At 39.8% G+C, this 17,573-nt stretch overlaps 1 protein-coding gene across 1 annotated transcript in view; it reads right to left on the reverse strand.

Moving 5' to 3' along the window:
* Window positions 1-17,573, reverse strand: part of CFAP126 (cilia and flagella associated protein 126) — a 28,563-nt gene that overhangs the window by 2,202 nt on the left and 8,788 nt on the right. Inside the window, 1 exon segment of the mRNA XM_018046544.1 lies at window positions 46-108. Within this exon segment, the coding sequence (XP_017902033.1) occupies window positions 46-108 (63 nt within the window).

Consider the following 17,573-nt stretch of genomic DNA (forward strand, 5'->3'; position numbering starts at 1 on the left):
TTACACAGAGTATGATGTAAAGAGGGTGCACTGAAGCTGGAATACCTCTTTTGTTGGCTTCGCAAGAGACCAGTTCTGCAGATACTTGGGTGAGAAAGGTTTTTCGTACTGTGGAGAGAAAGAAGAATCCCTGAGACTCAAAGGTCCCAAGCCCAGGAAATGATAGCTAGACACAGTTCTTTAGATTTGAAGACCAAAGGCATGAACAAGCATGCTAAGTAAGCTTTAAACTCACTGCAGAGAGGACGTAAGTCGTTTTGTCTGTGTGCTGTCCAACATGAAGCCACTAGCCACGTGTGGCTCTTGAGCCCTGGAAATGTGACCAGTCCAAATTGAGGTGCTTTGTATGTACAGTCAGCCCTTGAACATCATGGGTTTGAACTATGCAAGTAACTTAAAGATTTTTTTCAAAAAATATGTACTATATTACTACATGATCAGTAGTTGGTTGAATCTGTGAATGTGGAACCCTGGATATGGAGGACTGACTGTTAAGTTAGATGCAGATTTTCAATTGTGTGGGGATCTGTGCCCTAATCCCTGCCTTGTTCAAGGGTCAGCTATATAAAGAATACTGGATTTTGAAGATTTAGTACCAAAAAAAGGGAATGTGAAACATCTAATTATAATTTAAAATATTGATTAAGTGTTAGAAATAATATTTTGGACTTACCAGGCTAAATTAAATATATTATTAAAATTAACTTTTTCTTTTAAATGTTTCTCATGTAGCTACCAACCCACTCCAGTACTCTTGTCTGGAAAATCCCATGCATGGAGGAGCCTGGTAGGCTGCGGTCCATGGGGTTGCGAAGAGTCAGACACGACTGAGTGACTTCACTTTCACTTTTCACTTTCATGCATTGGAGAAGGAAATGGCAACCCACTCCAGTGTTCTTGCCTGGAGAATCCCAGGGATGGCGGAGCCTGGTGGGCTGCCATCTGTGGGGTCACAGAGAGTCGGACACGACTGAGGTGACAGCAGCAACAGCAGCATGCAGCTACTAAATATTTGAAGTTACATCTGTGATTCACATTATCTTTTTATTATAGTGCTGGTCTAGACCAGGGTTAGCAAACTCTGGCCCATGGGCCAAATCCATCCTCCTGTCTGTTTTGAGATGGCCTGAGAAAGCTAAGAATTGTTCTTAATAGATGAAAATTTGCAGTTGATTTGATAAAAGGGAACACTAACTTTGTATCCCAATTAAGTAAAAATATTTTCTCATCCTATAAGAATTTCATTCTTTTCATTAATAATATAAAAAATTATACTGTTATTATATTTTGAATTTTGTCAAAAATTTTATGGAAAATGTTTTCTCTCATACCTATATAGTATCTTTGATTTTATCACTTGGCCCACAGAGGCTAAAATATTTCCTCTCTGGCCCTTTTCAGAAAAAAATTTGCTGACTTCTAGGTTAGAGCCTACAAACTTGACCCAGAAATACTTATTATATGTACTTTGGGCCCTCCCTCCCCTGAGAGCCAAGGAGGTTAAAAAAAAAAAATACTATCACATAGCACTTTTTTTTTTTTTTGGTCTATTCAGTAATCAGAATCCTATGGGAGGGGTCAGGCAAAAGGTGGACTCTGGAAGGCAAAATTAAATGTTAAAGAAAAGGAAAAAAAGTGCTTACCTGGTTGGCACTGTAGTTAGTGGCCATGATCCTGCCACTTCCTGCTGTTTACCTTTGTTGCCTGGCAACCACAGAAGGCAGCCCTTGCAGGACAGCCTCGCAATTAGCAGGGGCTGCCTTTTGCTTCTTGTTATTCATTTTACTGGCTGATAGTGCCCCCAGTATTCTGCCCTGAAACTTAGGTGCATTTTCATTTTAGAGATGTGAGGGACAGAGTAAATAAATGGGGGAAAACTGGTTGAATAGCGGCCCTGACTTTTCTAGCGTAACTTCCAGGTTCTTAGCATGCTTAAGAACTTCCAGGTTGTCTTTGACTGGGCTCTTCAACCACCCTAGCAAATCATGGCACCCAAGAGCAGTGTTTGTTCATTGGGTGGAGTGGTATAATGTACAACATGCTTTAGAGCCAGACACTGGGGTTTGAGTCCTTATTCAACACAGGAGCATGGGAGCTGTGTGATATAAAGCAATTGACATCCCTTCACTGAATTTCTGTAGTCATTTGTATTGTGAAGATAATATACTAGAGCCTTTACAGGGGAAGCGAGGTAAAGGGAATAAAGTATCTAGATAATGTGCTCAGTACTGCCAAGACCCTGTTTACAGGGTACACTACTTCATTTTCTCAGAACAAAGGAATGATGTTTTAAAAAGCAGTTGATTCAGATTTATCCCCAGAAAGAAAAACATATCTTATCCTTTGTCCTTAATTGACTCCTGTCTCTACCATCACTCTCTAGAATCATGCTGCTGCTGCTAAGTCACGTCAGTTGTGTCCGACTCTGTGTGACCCCATAGATGGCAGCCCACCAGGCTCCTCTGTCCCTGGGATTCTCCAGGCAAGAATACTGGAGTGGGTTGCCATGTCCTTCTCCAATGCATGAAAGTGAAACGTGAAAGTGAAGTCGCTCAGTCGTGTCCGACTCTCAGCGACCCCATGGACTGCAGCCTACCAGGCTCCTCCATCCATGGGATTCTCTAGGCAAGAGTACTGGAGTGGGTTGTCATTGCCTTCTCTGCTCTAGAATCACAGAGCCTAAGAATACAGGTGCTTGGTGTCGGCTGGGTTGAGGTGGAATCCGGAGTTGGTGCCATGAGATTGAGCAGGGATGATGAAAGAACGCTGTAGTGTGGAAAGTACAGATTTAGAAGATGGAGTGGTGATGCTGGGACACAAACCTATTATCTGTTGGATTAGGCGACCTCTCTGAGACTCATTTAAAATGACGTTATCAGCCCCATCTACTGGCTTGTTAGGGAGAAAGTGGAATTGTGCTTTCTGAATTATAAAGTTTATGTGTAAGGTGTTAAGATGAAAGGAAAAAACCTAAGAAATAAGTTGTCCAAAAAAAATAGATCATTGAGAACCAGAAGAGCGTTTTAGTGGATGCTTGTCAGTCCTCCCTTCCTTCTTCCCCCAAAGTCCTTATCCCAATCAATACACCAAGTACAAGAACACTCATACACTTCTAGAGGTGGAGGTAGAAACAGCTCTTATTTTAGAGGCAGTTAACAGATGGATAATATGAGCTTTGGAAAGGAGACTCGTGTGTTCAGTTTCTGTGGTTCTTATCACTCTCTAGAGTGATAATATTTTGGTCCCTAAAGCCATGATTATACTTAAGCAAGCATCATCTCTCTTAGAACTTCTATCTTTAGCTGGTATGCTTTTCTGATAGAGATGCAATGTTATACGATGGTTGCACTCATTTTTTTAATTAACTGGTTTTGTTTCATTAAAAGAATGTACATGGGGAAAAAAGTTTCATTTTAGGTATTTAATGAAAAGCAAATCCCTATCTGACTTCAGCTCTCATTCTTGCTCCTCAAAGGCAACTAATGTTATTATTTTCTTGTGTCTCCTTCCAGAAATATTATAGGCATTCTTAGACTAATGGGAGTAAGCTGTCCACATTGTTTGGCGATTTGCTTTTTTGACCATTTTGGGGATTTTTTTCATAGCAATATATTATTTCATTTTAGGGTATACCGTCATGTATTTTTTAGTCTAATTTAGATGATATTTAGCTCATCTCCAGTCTTTTGCTGTTACATACATTGCTGCAATGAAAATCTATATCTACCTATATATCATTATGAGTATAAAGATATATATATAGAGAGAGAAGTATATGTCTTTATGAGTATAAAGATATATATATAGAGAGATAAAAGCATATGTCTTTATGAATGTATGTGATTAGTAGGATAATTCTAAAAGTGAACTGCAAACTCACAGGGTTTATGAACTTAGAACACTAGTAGACAGTGTCAAATTGCTGCTCAAAGACCCAGCAGTGTATACATCTGCCAGTGGTGTGCGTGAATGCCTAGTTCTCCACTCCCTTCCAACACTATACCAATGGTATCCCTGTTTTTGTCCACCTGATAATAAGAACTAATGTGGTTACTATATGCATGCACAGTCTTCATTGCTTTTTATTATATTTTCTCATTTTGTTCTCACAAGAACCCAGACCTAGGAAACAAGAGAATGCACAGTAAGGAGTAGAACCAGGATTCAATCTCAAGTATTCTGACTCTAGAGCAATCAGTTTTAACCATTCCACTGTATTGCTTCTTAAACTGTAGGTGAAACATGGTGTTTCATTTTTTACATTTTCATTTCTTTAATTATGAGGTTTTCCCCTCCTTGTGTTTATATGTTTTATTTCTTTTTTTTCCCCTGAAAATAGCCTTTCATGTTTTTTGCCATTTGCTATTGGGCTATTGATCATTTACATTAACTGTTTGAAACTTTATGTATTGAGGAAATCAGCCCTTTGTCAACTATGTTACAAACATTTTCCCCCAGGTTTTCATTTAATTTTTGTTTGTGGCTTTTCTTTTTTTTGCCATACACGGCTTCTTAATATTTATGTAGTCAAATATATTACTCTTTCTGTGCTTCCAGATGTTATGCTTTGAAAGCTTTTTGTAAATTCCAGTATTTACCCCTGTTTAGTTTTTATATTTAAATTTTTGTTCTGTTGGTATTTGTTTTGGTGACTAAACTGAGGTCAGTCTCTAGATACCTAACTAGTTGTCTCAGCATCATTTACTGAATAAGCCGTCTTTTCCTACCGACTTGAAATACCACTTTTATTGTATTCCCTAATATTTGGGTCTGTTTCTGGATCCTCTAGCCCATTCTTCTGTGAGGAGAGGTGACCATTTTAGGTTATTTGTGTCTCTTTAAAATCCATGGTTCAATCCTGCCTGAGTCCTGTGTGAATTCTCCACTTAGTATTTCACAGACACGTACAGGAATTGTAATATAACTAGTAACAGGCATTTACAAGCTTCTAATAAAATTGTATTAAATTTTAGCCATTCTTCTGATTGACTGCTTGACTTCAGGTACAGCTGTTGTTCTTTCATCAAACCAACTCTTTCAAAATTGGAAGGGCTCATAAAGTCCCCACTGAAAAAATATGCCTCACGATATTTTCATGATTTGATTCAGTTCTCTAATGCCTGAAATAGACCATTCAGTTCAGTTCAGTTCAGTCTCTCAATCATGTCAGACTCTTTGTGACCCCACGGACTGCAGCATGCCAGGCTTCCCTGTCCATCACCAATTCCCAGAGCTTACTCAAACTCGTGTCCATCGAGTAAGTGATGCTATCCAACCATCTCATCCCCTGTCATTCCCTTCTCCTCCTGCCTTCAGTCTTTCCCAGCATCAGGGTCTTCTAACGAGTCAGTTCTTCGCATTATATGGCCAAAGTACTGGAGTTTCAGCTTCAGCCTCAGTCCTTCCAAAGAATATTCAGGACTGATCTCCTTTAGGATGGACTGGTCGGATCTCCTTGCAGTCCAAGGGACTCTCAAGAGTCTTCTCCAGCACCACAGCTCAAAAGCATTCATTCTTCTGCGCTCAGCTTTCTTTATAGTCCAACTCTCACATCCATACATGACTACTGGGAAAACCATAGCCTTGACTAGACAGAACTCTGTTGGCAAAGTAATGTCTCTGCTTTTTAATATGCTGTCTAGAAATGGTATGGACCTAACAGAAGCAGAAGATATTAAGAAGAGGTGGCAAGAATACACAGGAGAACTGTATAAAAGGGATCTTCATGACCCAGATAATCATGAAGATGTGATCACTCACACTCACCTAGAGCCAGACATCCTGGAATGTGAAGTCAAGTGGGCCCTAGGAAGAATCACTACGAACAAAGCTAGTGGAAGTGATGGAATTTCAGTTGAGCTATTTCAAATCCTGAAAGATGATGCTGTGAAAGTGCCGCACTCAGTATGTCAGCAAATTTGGAAAACTCAGCAGTGGCCACAGGACTGGAAACGGTCAGTTTTCATTCCAATCCCAAAGAAAGGCAATGCCACAGAACGCTCAAACTACCACACAATTGCACTCATCTCACACGCTAGTAAAGTAATGTTCAAAATTCTCCAAGCTAGGCTTCAGCAATACGTGAACCGTGAACTTCCAGAAGTTCAAGCTGGTTTTAGAAAAGGCAGAGGAACCAGAGATCAAATTGCCAACATCTGCTGGATCATTGAAAAAGCAAGCGAGTTTCAGAAAAACATCTATTTCTGCTTTATTGACTATGCCAAAGCCTTTGACTGTGGATCACAATAAACTGTGGAAAATTCTGAAAGAGATGGGAATACCAGACCACCAGACCTGCCTCTTGACAAACCTGTATGCAGGTCAGGAAGCAACAGTTAGAACAGGACATCGAACAACAGACTGGTTCCAAATAGGAAAAGGAGTATGTCAAGGCTGTATATTGTCACCCTGCTTATTTCTATGCAGAGTACATCATGAGAAACGCTGGGCTGGATGAAGCACACTGGAATCAAGATTGACGGTAAGAATATCAATAACCTCAGATATGCAGATGATACCACCCTTATGGCAGAAACTGAACAGAAGCTAAAGAGCCTCTTGATGAAAGTGAAAGAGGAGAGTGAAAAAGTTGGCTTAAAACTCCACATTCAGAAAATGAAGATCATGGCATCTGGTCCCATCACTTCATGCGAAATGAGGAAACAGTGGAAATAGTGCTGACTTTATTTTTCTTGGCTCCAAAATCACTGCAGATGGTGATTGCAGCCATGAAATTAAAAGACGCTTGCTCCTTGGAAGAAAAGTTATGACTAATCTAGACAGCATATTAAAAAGCAGAGACATTACTTTGCCAACGAAGGTCCAACTAGTCAAGGCTATGGTTTTTCCAGCGGTCATGTATGGATGTGAGAGTTGGACTATAAAGAATGCTGAGCGCCAAAGAATTGATGCTTTTGAACTGTGGTGCTGGAGAAGACTCTTGAGAGTCCCTTGGACTGCAAGGAGATCCAACCAGTCCATCCTAAAGGAGATCAGTCCTGGGTGTTCACTGGAGGGACTGATGCTGAAGCTGAAACTCCAATACTTTGGCCACCTGATGCAGAGAGCTGATTCATTTGAAAAGACCCTGATGCTGGGAAAGATTGAGGGCAGGAGGAGAAGGGGACGACAGAGGATGAGATGGTTGGATGGCATCACACACTCAATGGACATGGGTTTGCGTGAACTCCAGGAGTTGGTGATGGACAGGGAGGCCTGGTGTGCTGCAGTTCATGAGGTTGCAAACAGTCAGACACGACTGAGTGGCTGAACTGGAACTAGGTTGGTCATAGCTTTCCTTCCAAGGAGCAAGCATCTTTTAATTTCCTGGCTACTGACACCATCATCTGCAATGATTTTGGGGCCCCCAAAATAAAGTCTGTCACTGTTTCCATTGTTTCCCCATCTATTTGCCATGAGGTGATGGGACCAGATGTCACGATCTTAGTTTTCTGAATGCTGCGTTTTAAGCCAACTTTTTCACTCTCCTCTTTCACTTTAAGAGGCTCTTTAGTTCTTGTTCACTTTCTGCCATGAGGGTGGTGTCATCTGCATATCTGAGGTTATTGATATTTCTCCTGGCAATCTTGATTCCAGTTTGTGGTTCATCCAGCCTGGCATTTTGCATGATGTACTCTGCGTATGAGTTAAATAAGAAGGGTGACAATATGCAGCCTTGACATACTCCTTTCCGGATTTGGAACCAGTCTGTTGTTCCATGTCCAGTTTTAACTGTTGCTTCTTGACCTGCATACAGATTTCTCAGGATGCAGGTCAGGTGGTCTGGTATTCCCATCTTTTTAAGAAGATAGTATTCCTATCTCTTTCCCCAGTTTGTTGTGATCCACATAGCCAAAGGCTTTGGCGTAGTCAATAAAGCAGAAGTAGATGTTTTTCTGGAACTCTCTCACTTTTTCGATGATCCAGCGGATGTTGGCAATTTGATCTCTGGTTCCTCTGCCTTTTCTAAATCCAGTTTGAACTACTGGAATTCTTGGTTCATGTACTATTGAAGCCTGGCTTGGAGAATGTTGAGCATTACTTTGCTAGCATGTGAGATGAGTGCAATTGTGCAGTAGTTTGAACATTCTTTGGCATTGCCTTTTTGGGGACTGGAATGAAAACTGACCTTTTCTAGTCCTGTGGCCAGTGCTGAGTTTTCCAAATTTGCTGGCATATTGCATTTCAAAGCATCATCTTTTAGGATTTGAAATAGATCAACTAGAATTCCATTACCTCCACTAGCTTTGTTCGTAGTGATGTTTCCTAAGGCCCACTTGACTTTGCACTCCAGGATGTCTGGCACTAGGTGAGTGATCACACCATCGTGGTTATCTGGGTCATTTTGATCTTTTTTGTATAGTTCTTCTGTGTATTCTTGCCACCTTCTCTTAATATCTTCTGCTTCTGTTAGGTGCGTACCATTTCTGTCCTTTATCGTACCCATCTTTGCATGAAATGTTCCCTTGGTATCTTTAATTTTCTTAAAGAGATCTCTAGTCTTTCCCATATTATTGTTTTCTTCTTATTTCTTTTCATTGATCACTGAGGAAGGCTTTCTTATCTCTCCTTGCTATTCTTTGGAACTCTGCATTCAGATGGGTGTATCTTTCCTTTTCTCCTTTGCCTTTAGTGTTTCTTCCCTTCTCGGCTATTTGTAAGTCCTCCTCAGACAATCATTTTGCCTTTTTGCATTTTTTTTCCTTGGGGATGGTCTTGATCCCTGTCTCCTGTACAGTGTCATGAACCTCCATCCATAGTTCATCAGGCACTCTTTCTATCAGATCTAATCCCTTGAATCTATTTGTCACTTCCACTGTATAATCATAAGGGATTTGATTTAGGTCATACCTGAATGGTCTAGTGATTTTCCCCACTTTCTTCAATTTAAGTCTGAATTTGGCAATAAGGAGTTCATGATCTGAATCACAGTCAGCTCCCAGTCTTGTGTTTGCTGACTGTATAGAGCTTCTCCATCTTTGGCTGCAAAGAATGTAATCAATCTGATTTTGGTGTTGATCATCTGGTGAGGTCCATGTGTAGTAGCTTATGTTGTTGGAAGAAAGTGTTTGCTATGACCAGTGCATTCTCTTGGCAAAACTCTGTTAGCCTTTGCCCTGCTTCATTTTGTACTCCAAGGCCAAACTTTCCTGTTACTCCAGATATCTCTTGACTTCCTACTTTTGCATTCCAGTCCCCTATAATGAAAAGGATGTCTTTTAGTTTTTTGTGAAGGTCTTGTAGGTCTTCATAGAACCGTTCAACTTCAGCTTCTTCAGCATTACTGGTTGAGGCATAGACTTGGATTACTGTGATACTGAATGGTTTGCCTTGGAAGCGAACAGAGATCATTCTGTCATTTTTGAGATTGCGTCCAAATACTGCATTTCGGACTCTTTGGTTGACTATGAGGGCTATTCCATTTCTTCTGAGGGATTCCTGCCCGCAGTAGTAGATATAATAGCCATCTGAGTTAAATTCACCCATTCCAGTCCACTTTATTTCGCTGATTCCTAAAATGTCAATGTTCACTCTTGCCATCTCTTGTTTGGCCACTTCCAATTTACCTTGATTCATGGACCTGACATTCCAGGTTCCTCTGCCATGTTGCTCTTTACAGCATTGGATCTTGCTTCTATCACCAGTCACATCCACAACTGGGTGTTGTTTTTGCTTTGGTGCTGTCTCTTCATTCTTTCTGGAGTTATTTCTTCACCCATCTCCACTAGCATATTGGGCACCTACCGACCTGGGGAGGTCATTTTTCAGTGTCCTATCTTTTTGCCTTTTCATACTGTTCCTTAGACCATTAGGAAATCTTTTATTTGGATTGGGATCATCTGCCATTGAACAACAAATTTACTCTGTGTCTAGAGGAAATGTATGAAATGTATAATTGAGGGCAGCCACCATGTTGAGCACTGGAATCAGATTGCATGAATTCAATTCTAGTTCTGCTTAAATGTGTGACTTTGGATAAGTTAGTTGATCTTCCTGGATCTGAGTACCCTTATGGTGTGAAATGAGCATAATTTTAGTTTTATTAAACATACATAACATGCCTAGTAGGTGCTTGATGCATAGGGAGTGTTCAATAATTTTAGCATTATTATTGGCTCAAGAATGCCCAGTAAAAAGAAGTACATATTTAGGATACCTGAAACAGAAAAGGGGGGAATTTAATATAAAGTTATAGGATATTTATAACAGATTTCAAAAGTAGAAAGTATAGTTTGGGCCTCAGAGGGTATTAGAATCTGGACGATAGAACATGATCAGGAAGGGAGATTTTTTTCCTCCATCTCTTCTTTCTCTGCAAGTCAGCCAACTGATTTGCTTCCTCACTGACAGCCACCATCCTGAGATAACTTGGGTTCATACCTTTCTTGTAACCTTATAAGAAAGAGTCTTAACTAATACAGTAGGGGAGAATGGGAAGGACAGAAAGAATGCTGGTTAGTTGAAGTGGAGAGAGGCCATAGAAGGTAAAACTTCTGCTTTGAAGCAGTGGATCTTTTTTTAAACGAGTAGGTAATAACTTTCCCACAGTCAGTTGTCAGTTTTCTGTGTAGTTTCCCACGCTTCTGTGCAGATTCCAGAATAGAAATAATAGGGATTTCCTGGCGGTCTAGTGGTTAAGACTCCATGCTCCCAATGCAAGGGGCACGGTTGTTCTTTGATCAGGGAACTGAAATCCCACATGCTTCACAAAATGAAACAAAAATAAAACAAATTTTTTAAAGGATAGAAATAATACATAGAAAAATATATTTTATTCATTACCTTTTTCATATATTGCTAAGTCACTTCAGTCGTGTCCGACTCTGTGCGACCCCACAGATGGCAGCCCAACGGTCTCCCCCGTCTCTGGGATTCTCCAGGCAAGAACACTGGAGTGGGTTGCCATTTCCTTCTCCAATGCATGAATGTGAAAAGTGAAAGGGAAGTCGCTCAGTCGTGTGCGCCTTTTAGTGATCCATGGACTGCAGCCCATCAGGCTCCTCCATCCATGGGATTTTCCAGGCAAGAGTACTATACTGCTTCGTTTGTAAGATCAAAAGATATATTTTGAATCTCATTAAATATTAGTGCATAAAGAGCTTCCTTGCTTTTTCACAGCTGCATAGCACCACACTGATGATGTATTATAATTCATCTAACCAGTTTTCCGTTGTTGAACATTTAGTTTGTCTTTGAACTTTTGCTATCACATGCAGCAATGACTAACTTTGTACATGTGTTGTTTTCCGTTGTGTCAGCGTGATGAATTTATGGAAATAAAATTGTGAAGTCAAAAGTTATGTGCAATTTGATAGATACTGCCAAATTGCCTTCTAGAGGTCATATCCCCTCCAGCCATGTATCAGAGATCTTGAAGCCTTGTTAGAGAGGTTAGATCTCCAAGTCTGCTTTTATCCTGCATCTCTTCCCAGACATTAAAGAAAAATTTGCATTGTTAGGTAAACTATCTCATTTAGTGCTTTCTAATTGGTAACAGGCAAAAGTTTCTGCTTGAACTTTCAGTGTATTTTACTTCCTATGGCAATTTCCCCCCCCTTTTTTGTCATGCTGCTTGCAGGATCTTAGTTCCCCAACCAGGAATTGAACCCAGGCCCTTGGCAGTGAAGTCTTGGAGTCCTAACCACTGGATGGCCAGGGAATTCCCCCCATGGCAATTTTAAAACCAGAAGAATCATTAGTAGCCTCAATAGTAAAAACTTGGTTGTTGCTGTTCAGTCGCCAAGTCATGTCCGACTATTTGAGACCCCATGGACTGCAGCATGCCAGGAATCCCTGTCCTTTCCCATCCCCCAGAGTTTGCTCAGGTTCATGTGCATTGAGTCCGAGATGCTATCTAAATGTCTCATCCTCTGTCGCCCTCTTCTCCTTTTGCTCTCAGTCTTTCCTAGCATCAGGTTCTTTTCTAATGAGTCAGCTCTTGGCATCAAGTAGCCAAAGGATTGGAGCTTCAGCTTCTCAAGAGTTTTCTCCAGCACCACAAATCCTAAAGCATCAATTATTAGGCACTCAGCTTTCTTTATGGAACAACTCTCACATTTATACATGACTACTGGAAAAACCATATCTTTGATTGTATGTATCTTTGTTGGCAGAGTGATGTCTCTACTTTTTAACATGCTCTCTAGGTTTGTCATAGCTTTTCTTCCAAGGAGCAAGCGTCTTTTAATTTCATGGCTGCAGTTACTTTCCACAGTGATATTGGAACCCAAGAAAATAAAATCTGTCACTGCTTCCAGTTTTTCCCCTTCTATTTTTTTCTTGAAGTGGTGAGACCAGATGACATGATCTTAGTTTTTTGAATACTGAATTTCAAGCCAGCTTTTCACTCTCTTCTTTCACTTCATCAAGAGGCTCTTTAGTTCCTCTTCACTTTCTACCATTAGAGTGGTGTCATCTCATCTATTACATAGTTTAGCAAACAGCTTTTGAAGGTTTCTTCCAGATGGCTCCAAAGTACCCTGCATGCTATTTCATTGGGGCACGTGATGGTGGGTCTTAGAGTGGAGACTTGGCTTTCACCTGTTTTCCTGAGCTAACAGGATCTTATCCATCCAGCTATTGGCCCAAATTTGAACTATTTAAACTTCCTGTTTTCTATATATTCCTTTATAGGAACTGAAGACATAGTTCTGTACACAGTAAACATTGAAGAAATGGATGGCTGCAAATATAGAAACGATTTCAAAAATTCTCTATAGATTACAAATTTCTGACCCTATTTTCGTTCCTGTAATGGGGTTGCAAAGAGTCGGACGTGACTGAGTATACACATACTAAGTACCACATATGAAGATGCTAGAGGAAAGCAATAGGTGAGCAGGTGGAGGGGTGGGGTTAAGAGATTCCTAGGTAGTTTTTCAATATTGCTCTCTATATTAGGAAAAATTCCAGTCCTCCTTTACTGTCACGCTACTATCTTATTAATAACACTTCTGACACCAGATGGGGGGGGTGTTTACTCATACAAGTAATTCCATGACACAAGCTGGGTATCCTACAGTCGAGCTCAGGGAGAGAATATCTGGTGACAGCATCAGACCCCACAGGTTAAGGGCTCAGTCCCACAAGGCTGCCTGCCCTCCTACCCTTCAGATGCCAACTGCAAGTCCAGGTTGCTACTTGTGCTTCTGATCAATCAGCTATAAGTCAGAGGTTCCCATAATCCCCTCCTTGAGTTTAGGTAATTTGCTAGAATGGCTCACGGAACTCAAGAAAGTACTCTTTACTGCTTTTTATAAAAGGCAATGAGAGGGGACTTCCCTGGTAGTCTAGTAGTTAAGAATCCACCATGCAATGCAGGGGACCTGGGCTCAATCCCTGGTCGGTCAACTAAGATCCCATGTGCCACAGAGCAGCTAAGTCTGCGTGGCACATAAAGAGAAGTCCAAAGATGCAACAAAGAGCCTGTGTGCTGCCACAAGGACCCAGAACAGCCAAAAATAAAAATTTTTTAAAGAATAAGATAAAGGATACTGATGAACCTCCAGATGGAAGAGATGCTCAGGAAAGGCGTGTGGGAAGCAGTGTGAAGCTCCCATATCCTCTGCAGGCCTGCCACTCTCCCTGGAAACTCTCCAAACCTTACTTATCTTATTGGGGTTTCCATGGAGGCTTTATCACACAGGCCTAATCCATCCTTAACTCCACTTCCAGCACCTCTCCCTTATACAGAGAATGGGGGTGGGGTTGAATTCTAAGTCTCTAATCACAATTTGGTCTTTCTGCAACCAGCTTTCATCCAGGAGCCCACCAAGAATCACCTTGCTGGGAACAAAAGCACCCCTATTACCCAGGAAATTCCAAGCACTCTGTTAGGAACCAGAATCAAACACCAAATGTTAGCATAAAAGATGCTCCTAGAACCTTTATCACTTAGGTATTTACCAGGGTCAGGAGCTGTGTGGGAAAAACGTAGGCAGAGACCAATATATACATTTTTGATCATCTCACATGCTCATATAGACAATAGCCAAAAAGAGACAGAACTTAGGTATTATATAATAAAAGTATTAGGATAAAGTTAACCATTAGAACAAAAATATAAACTCTTTTAAATACCAGAAGATATGTTTAAAAAGGACGGAGGAAGCAAATGAAATAGATCATATGGTGAGAGACCTAAATATACAAAAAGTATGTAACATAAAACCGTAAGGCAGGACTCCCCTGGTAGTACAGTGGATAAGAACCTGCCACGCAATGCAGGGGGCATGAGTTCGATCCCTGGTGGGGGAAGATGCCACACAGCAACGAAGGCTGTTTTTACCCCAGAACTGCTGAGCCCACATGCCTCAGCCAGTGAAGCCTGTGCTCTTAGAGCAAATGCGCCACAAGGAACGCCAATGCAGTGAGAGGCCCCCAGATGCCAATCAGAGTGGCCCCCACTTTCTGCTACTAGCAAACGCCTGCACACAGCAACACAGACTCAGTGCAACCAAAAATGAATAACTTTTTTTAAAAAGTAAGGCGGATCTAAGGCCAGACATATTGACTACATCAATAAATATATAAATAAGCTTACCTCACCTGTTAAAATGAGTTTCATATTGACCACAAAAGCGAATTCCAACACTATGCTGTATAAAAGAAATATATCTAAATTGAAGAGATTCAGGAAGCCTAAAAATAAATGACTAAAAATGTACCAGAATTTTTTCTGTAATTTAAGCGGGGGTTGCAATTGTAATTATCCAAGAAAGTAGGATTCTGACTTAAAAGGTTTAAAAGAAATAAAGAAATTTTTACCACAATTAAAAAATCAGAAGACTTATACTTAAAATGGGAGAAACAGAAACAATAATAAGAAGAAGAACTTTAACAAATCTTTCAGATCTAGGGAGAGAAAATGACAAGAAATTAGTACAGATACAGACAACCTAAACAACACAATAAATAAGGCATATTTAAAATATATTAAACTCTGAAACTTGATAGTAGAGAATATGGACCCCCCACACACACCAACAGATGCATATAAAGGATTCACAAAAGCTTGGCATGTCTGTGCTCAGTCATGTGCGAGTCTTTGTGACCCCACAGACTGTAGCCCACCAGGCTCCTCTGTCCTTGGAATTTTCCAGGCAAGAAATGCTGGAGTGGGTTGCCATTTCCTTCTGACCCAGGGATCCATGTCTCTTGAGTCTCCTACACTGGCAGATTCTTTACCACCTGTGCCACCTGGAAACATTTTTGGCCACAGAAAAAAAAATCTCAATAGAGATTTCCACTTGGAAATTTAAAAAGCCTCCTGTTAACCACTTCTGGGTCAAAGGAAAAATGCAAAACAAATTGAAAATATTAATAATGAAAACAAGAATTATGGGAAATAGTTAAAACAGCTGTCAGAGAAAGATTTATACCAATAAATGAATAAAAGTTTAAAAGCAAAAATAAATGAGAAACATTATGACTCCAAAAACTAGGGGGAAAAGCAAAGCAAACCAAATAACAGCAAAAGGAAGAAATCAGTCAAAAGAAAGTCAGTGACTCATGGGTTTGAAAACAACAACAAAAGTAGAACTAACAAATAAATCCAAAAATGTTTCTTTGAAAAAACTAAATTGACAACTTCTTAGCTGAACCACTCAAAAAACAGGGAGGGGGGAAATTTCAGCACAAATACATAAAACTAGAAAGAAAGAGACATAGAAGAGGAACTTAATAGTCTCTGTAAATATGTTTGAAAATCTACATTACGTATATAATTTTGTGTAAAATCCCAATTTAATAGAATTGATTCATGTGGACACAAAGTAAAAACAGACCATTTAACATAAAAGAATTAGAGAAACTGATTAGAGTTACCCCACGAAACAAAACAGATCCAGATAGTTTCACAGAAGATAATATTAAACTTAAAAAAATAAATCCTTAGCTTTTCAAGCTATTTTCGAACATGGCAAAAGAGGAACATTTTCAAAATCATTTTCCAAAGTGAGTGTAATATTGATTCCCAAACCTAAATTTTGGAATCATGACAAAGGCTGAATAAAAACATTATAGATCAACTTCATTTGTTAATACTGATATAAAAATCTTAAATAAGATATTAGCAAACAGAAGCCAATAGTACATTAAAAAATTTGTATCATAAACAAGTGGGAAATACTCCATGGATGCAAAAATGGTGAGTCAAAGGAAATTCATTAATGTAGTAAATCATATTAATGGATCCAAGGTAAAAAAAAAAAATGTATACTCATCTCCAAAGATGAATTGATAAAATGAGCCTATCACAGAAAAAGACATACAAATTTCTGTTAACCATATGAAAAACGTTCAGTATTGCTCATAATTTTAAAAACATGGAAATTAAAAGTACACGGAGATAGCACATCTTACCCATGAGAATGAATACATCCAAAACTTTGATATCATACTCTGTTGATGAGTTTGTGAGGAAACAGGCATTCTCATATGCTGAGTACAGAAATGTAAAATGTTACAGCCTACACAATGGAGACTTTGACAGTATCTAGCACGATTATCAGTGCCTTTTGATTAAGCAATCCGTTTTTAGAAATCTATCCCAAAGATACTCCAACAGAAGTATGAAAAGTGTACACAATTATATACAACCTTATTTGTAATAGCTACAGACTGGAAACAACCTAACTGTCTGCCAGTAATATGGTACCTCCACAAAAAGGAGTACTATACAGTACTTTTTTACTGTAAAAAAGCAGTGGGGAAGACGCTGTTATGGAGTGATCGCCAAGAAATACTTTTAAGTGAATAAAGAAAGGTGGAGGGCATGTGAATAGTGCGCTATTGTTTATATTTAAAAGGAGACATAAAAAAAAAGGCAGAGGAACCAGAGATCAAATTGCCAACATCTGTTGGATCACTGAAAAAGTGAGACAGTTTCAGAAAAACATCTACTTCTGCTTTAGTGACTACGCCAAAGCCTTTGACTGTGTGGATCACAACAAACCGTGGAAAATTCTTAAAGAGATGGGAATACCAGACCACCTGCTCTGCCTCCTGAGAAATTTGTATGCAGGTCAAGAAGCAACAGTTAGAACTGGACATGGAACAACAGACTGGTCCCAAATCCAGAAAGGAGTACATCAAGGCTGCATATTGTCACCCTGCTTTAACTTATATGCAGAGTACATCATAACAAATGCTGGACTGGATGAAGGACAAGCTGGTATCAAGACTGCCAGAGAAATATAAATAACCTTAGATGTGCAGATGATACCACATTTAGGGCAGAAAGCGAAGAGGAACTAAAGAGCCTCTTAAAGAAAGTGAAAGAGGAGAGTGAAAAAGTTGGCTTAATACTCAGTATTCAGAAAACTAAGATCATGCCATCTGGTCCCATCACTTCATGGCAAACAGATGGGGAAACAGTGGCTGACTTTATTTTTCTGGGCTCCAAAATCACTGCAGCCATGAAATTAAAAGACGTTTGCTTCTTGGAAAAGTTATGATCAACCTAGACAGCATATTAAAAAGCAGAGACATTACTTTGCCAACAAAGTCAAGGCTATGGTTTTTCCAGTGGTCATGTATGGATGTGAGAGTTGGACTATAAAGAAAGCTTAGCA

Source organism: Capra hircus, chromosome 3 (assembly GCF_001704415.2).
Source record: "Capra hircus breed San Clemente chromosome 3, ASM170441v1, whole genome shotgun sequence".
NCBI lineage: Eukaryota > Metazoa > Chordata > Mammalia > Artiodactyla > Bovidae > Capra > Capra hircus.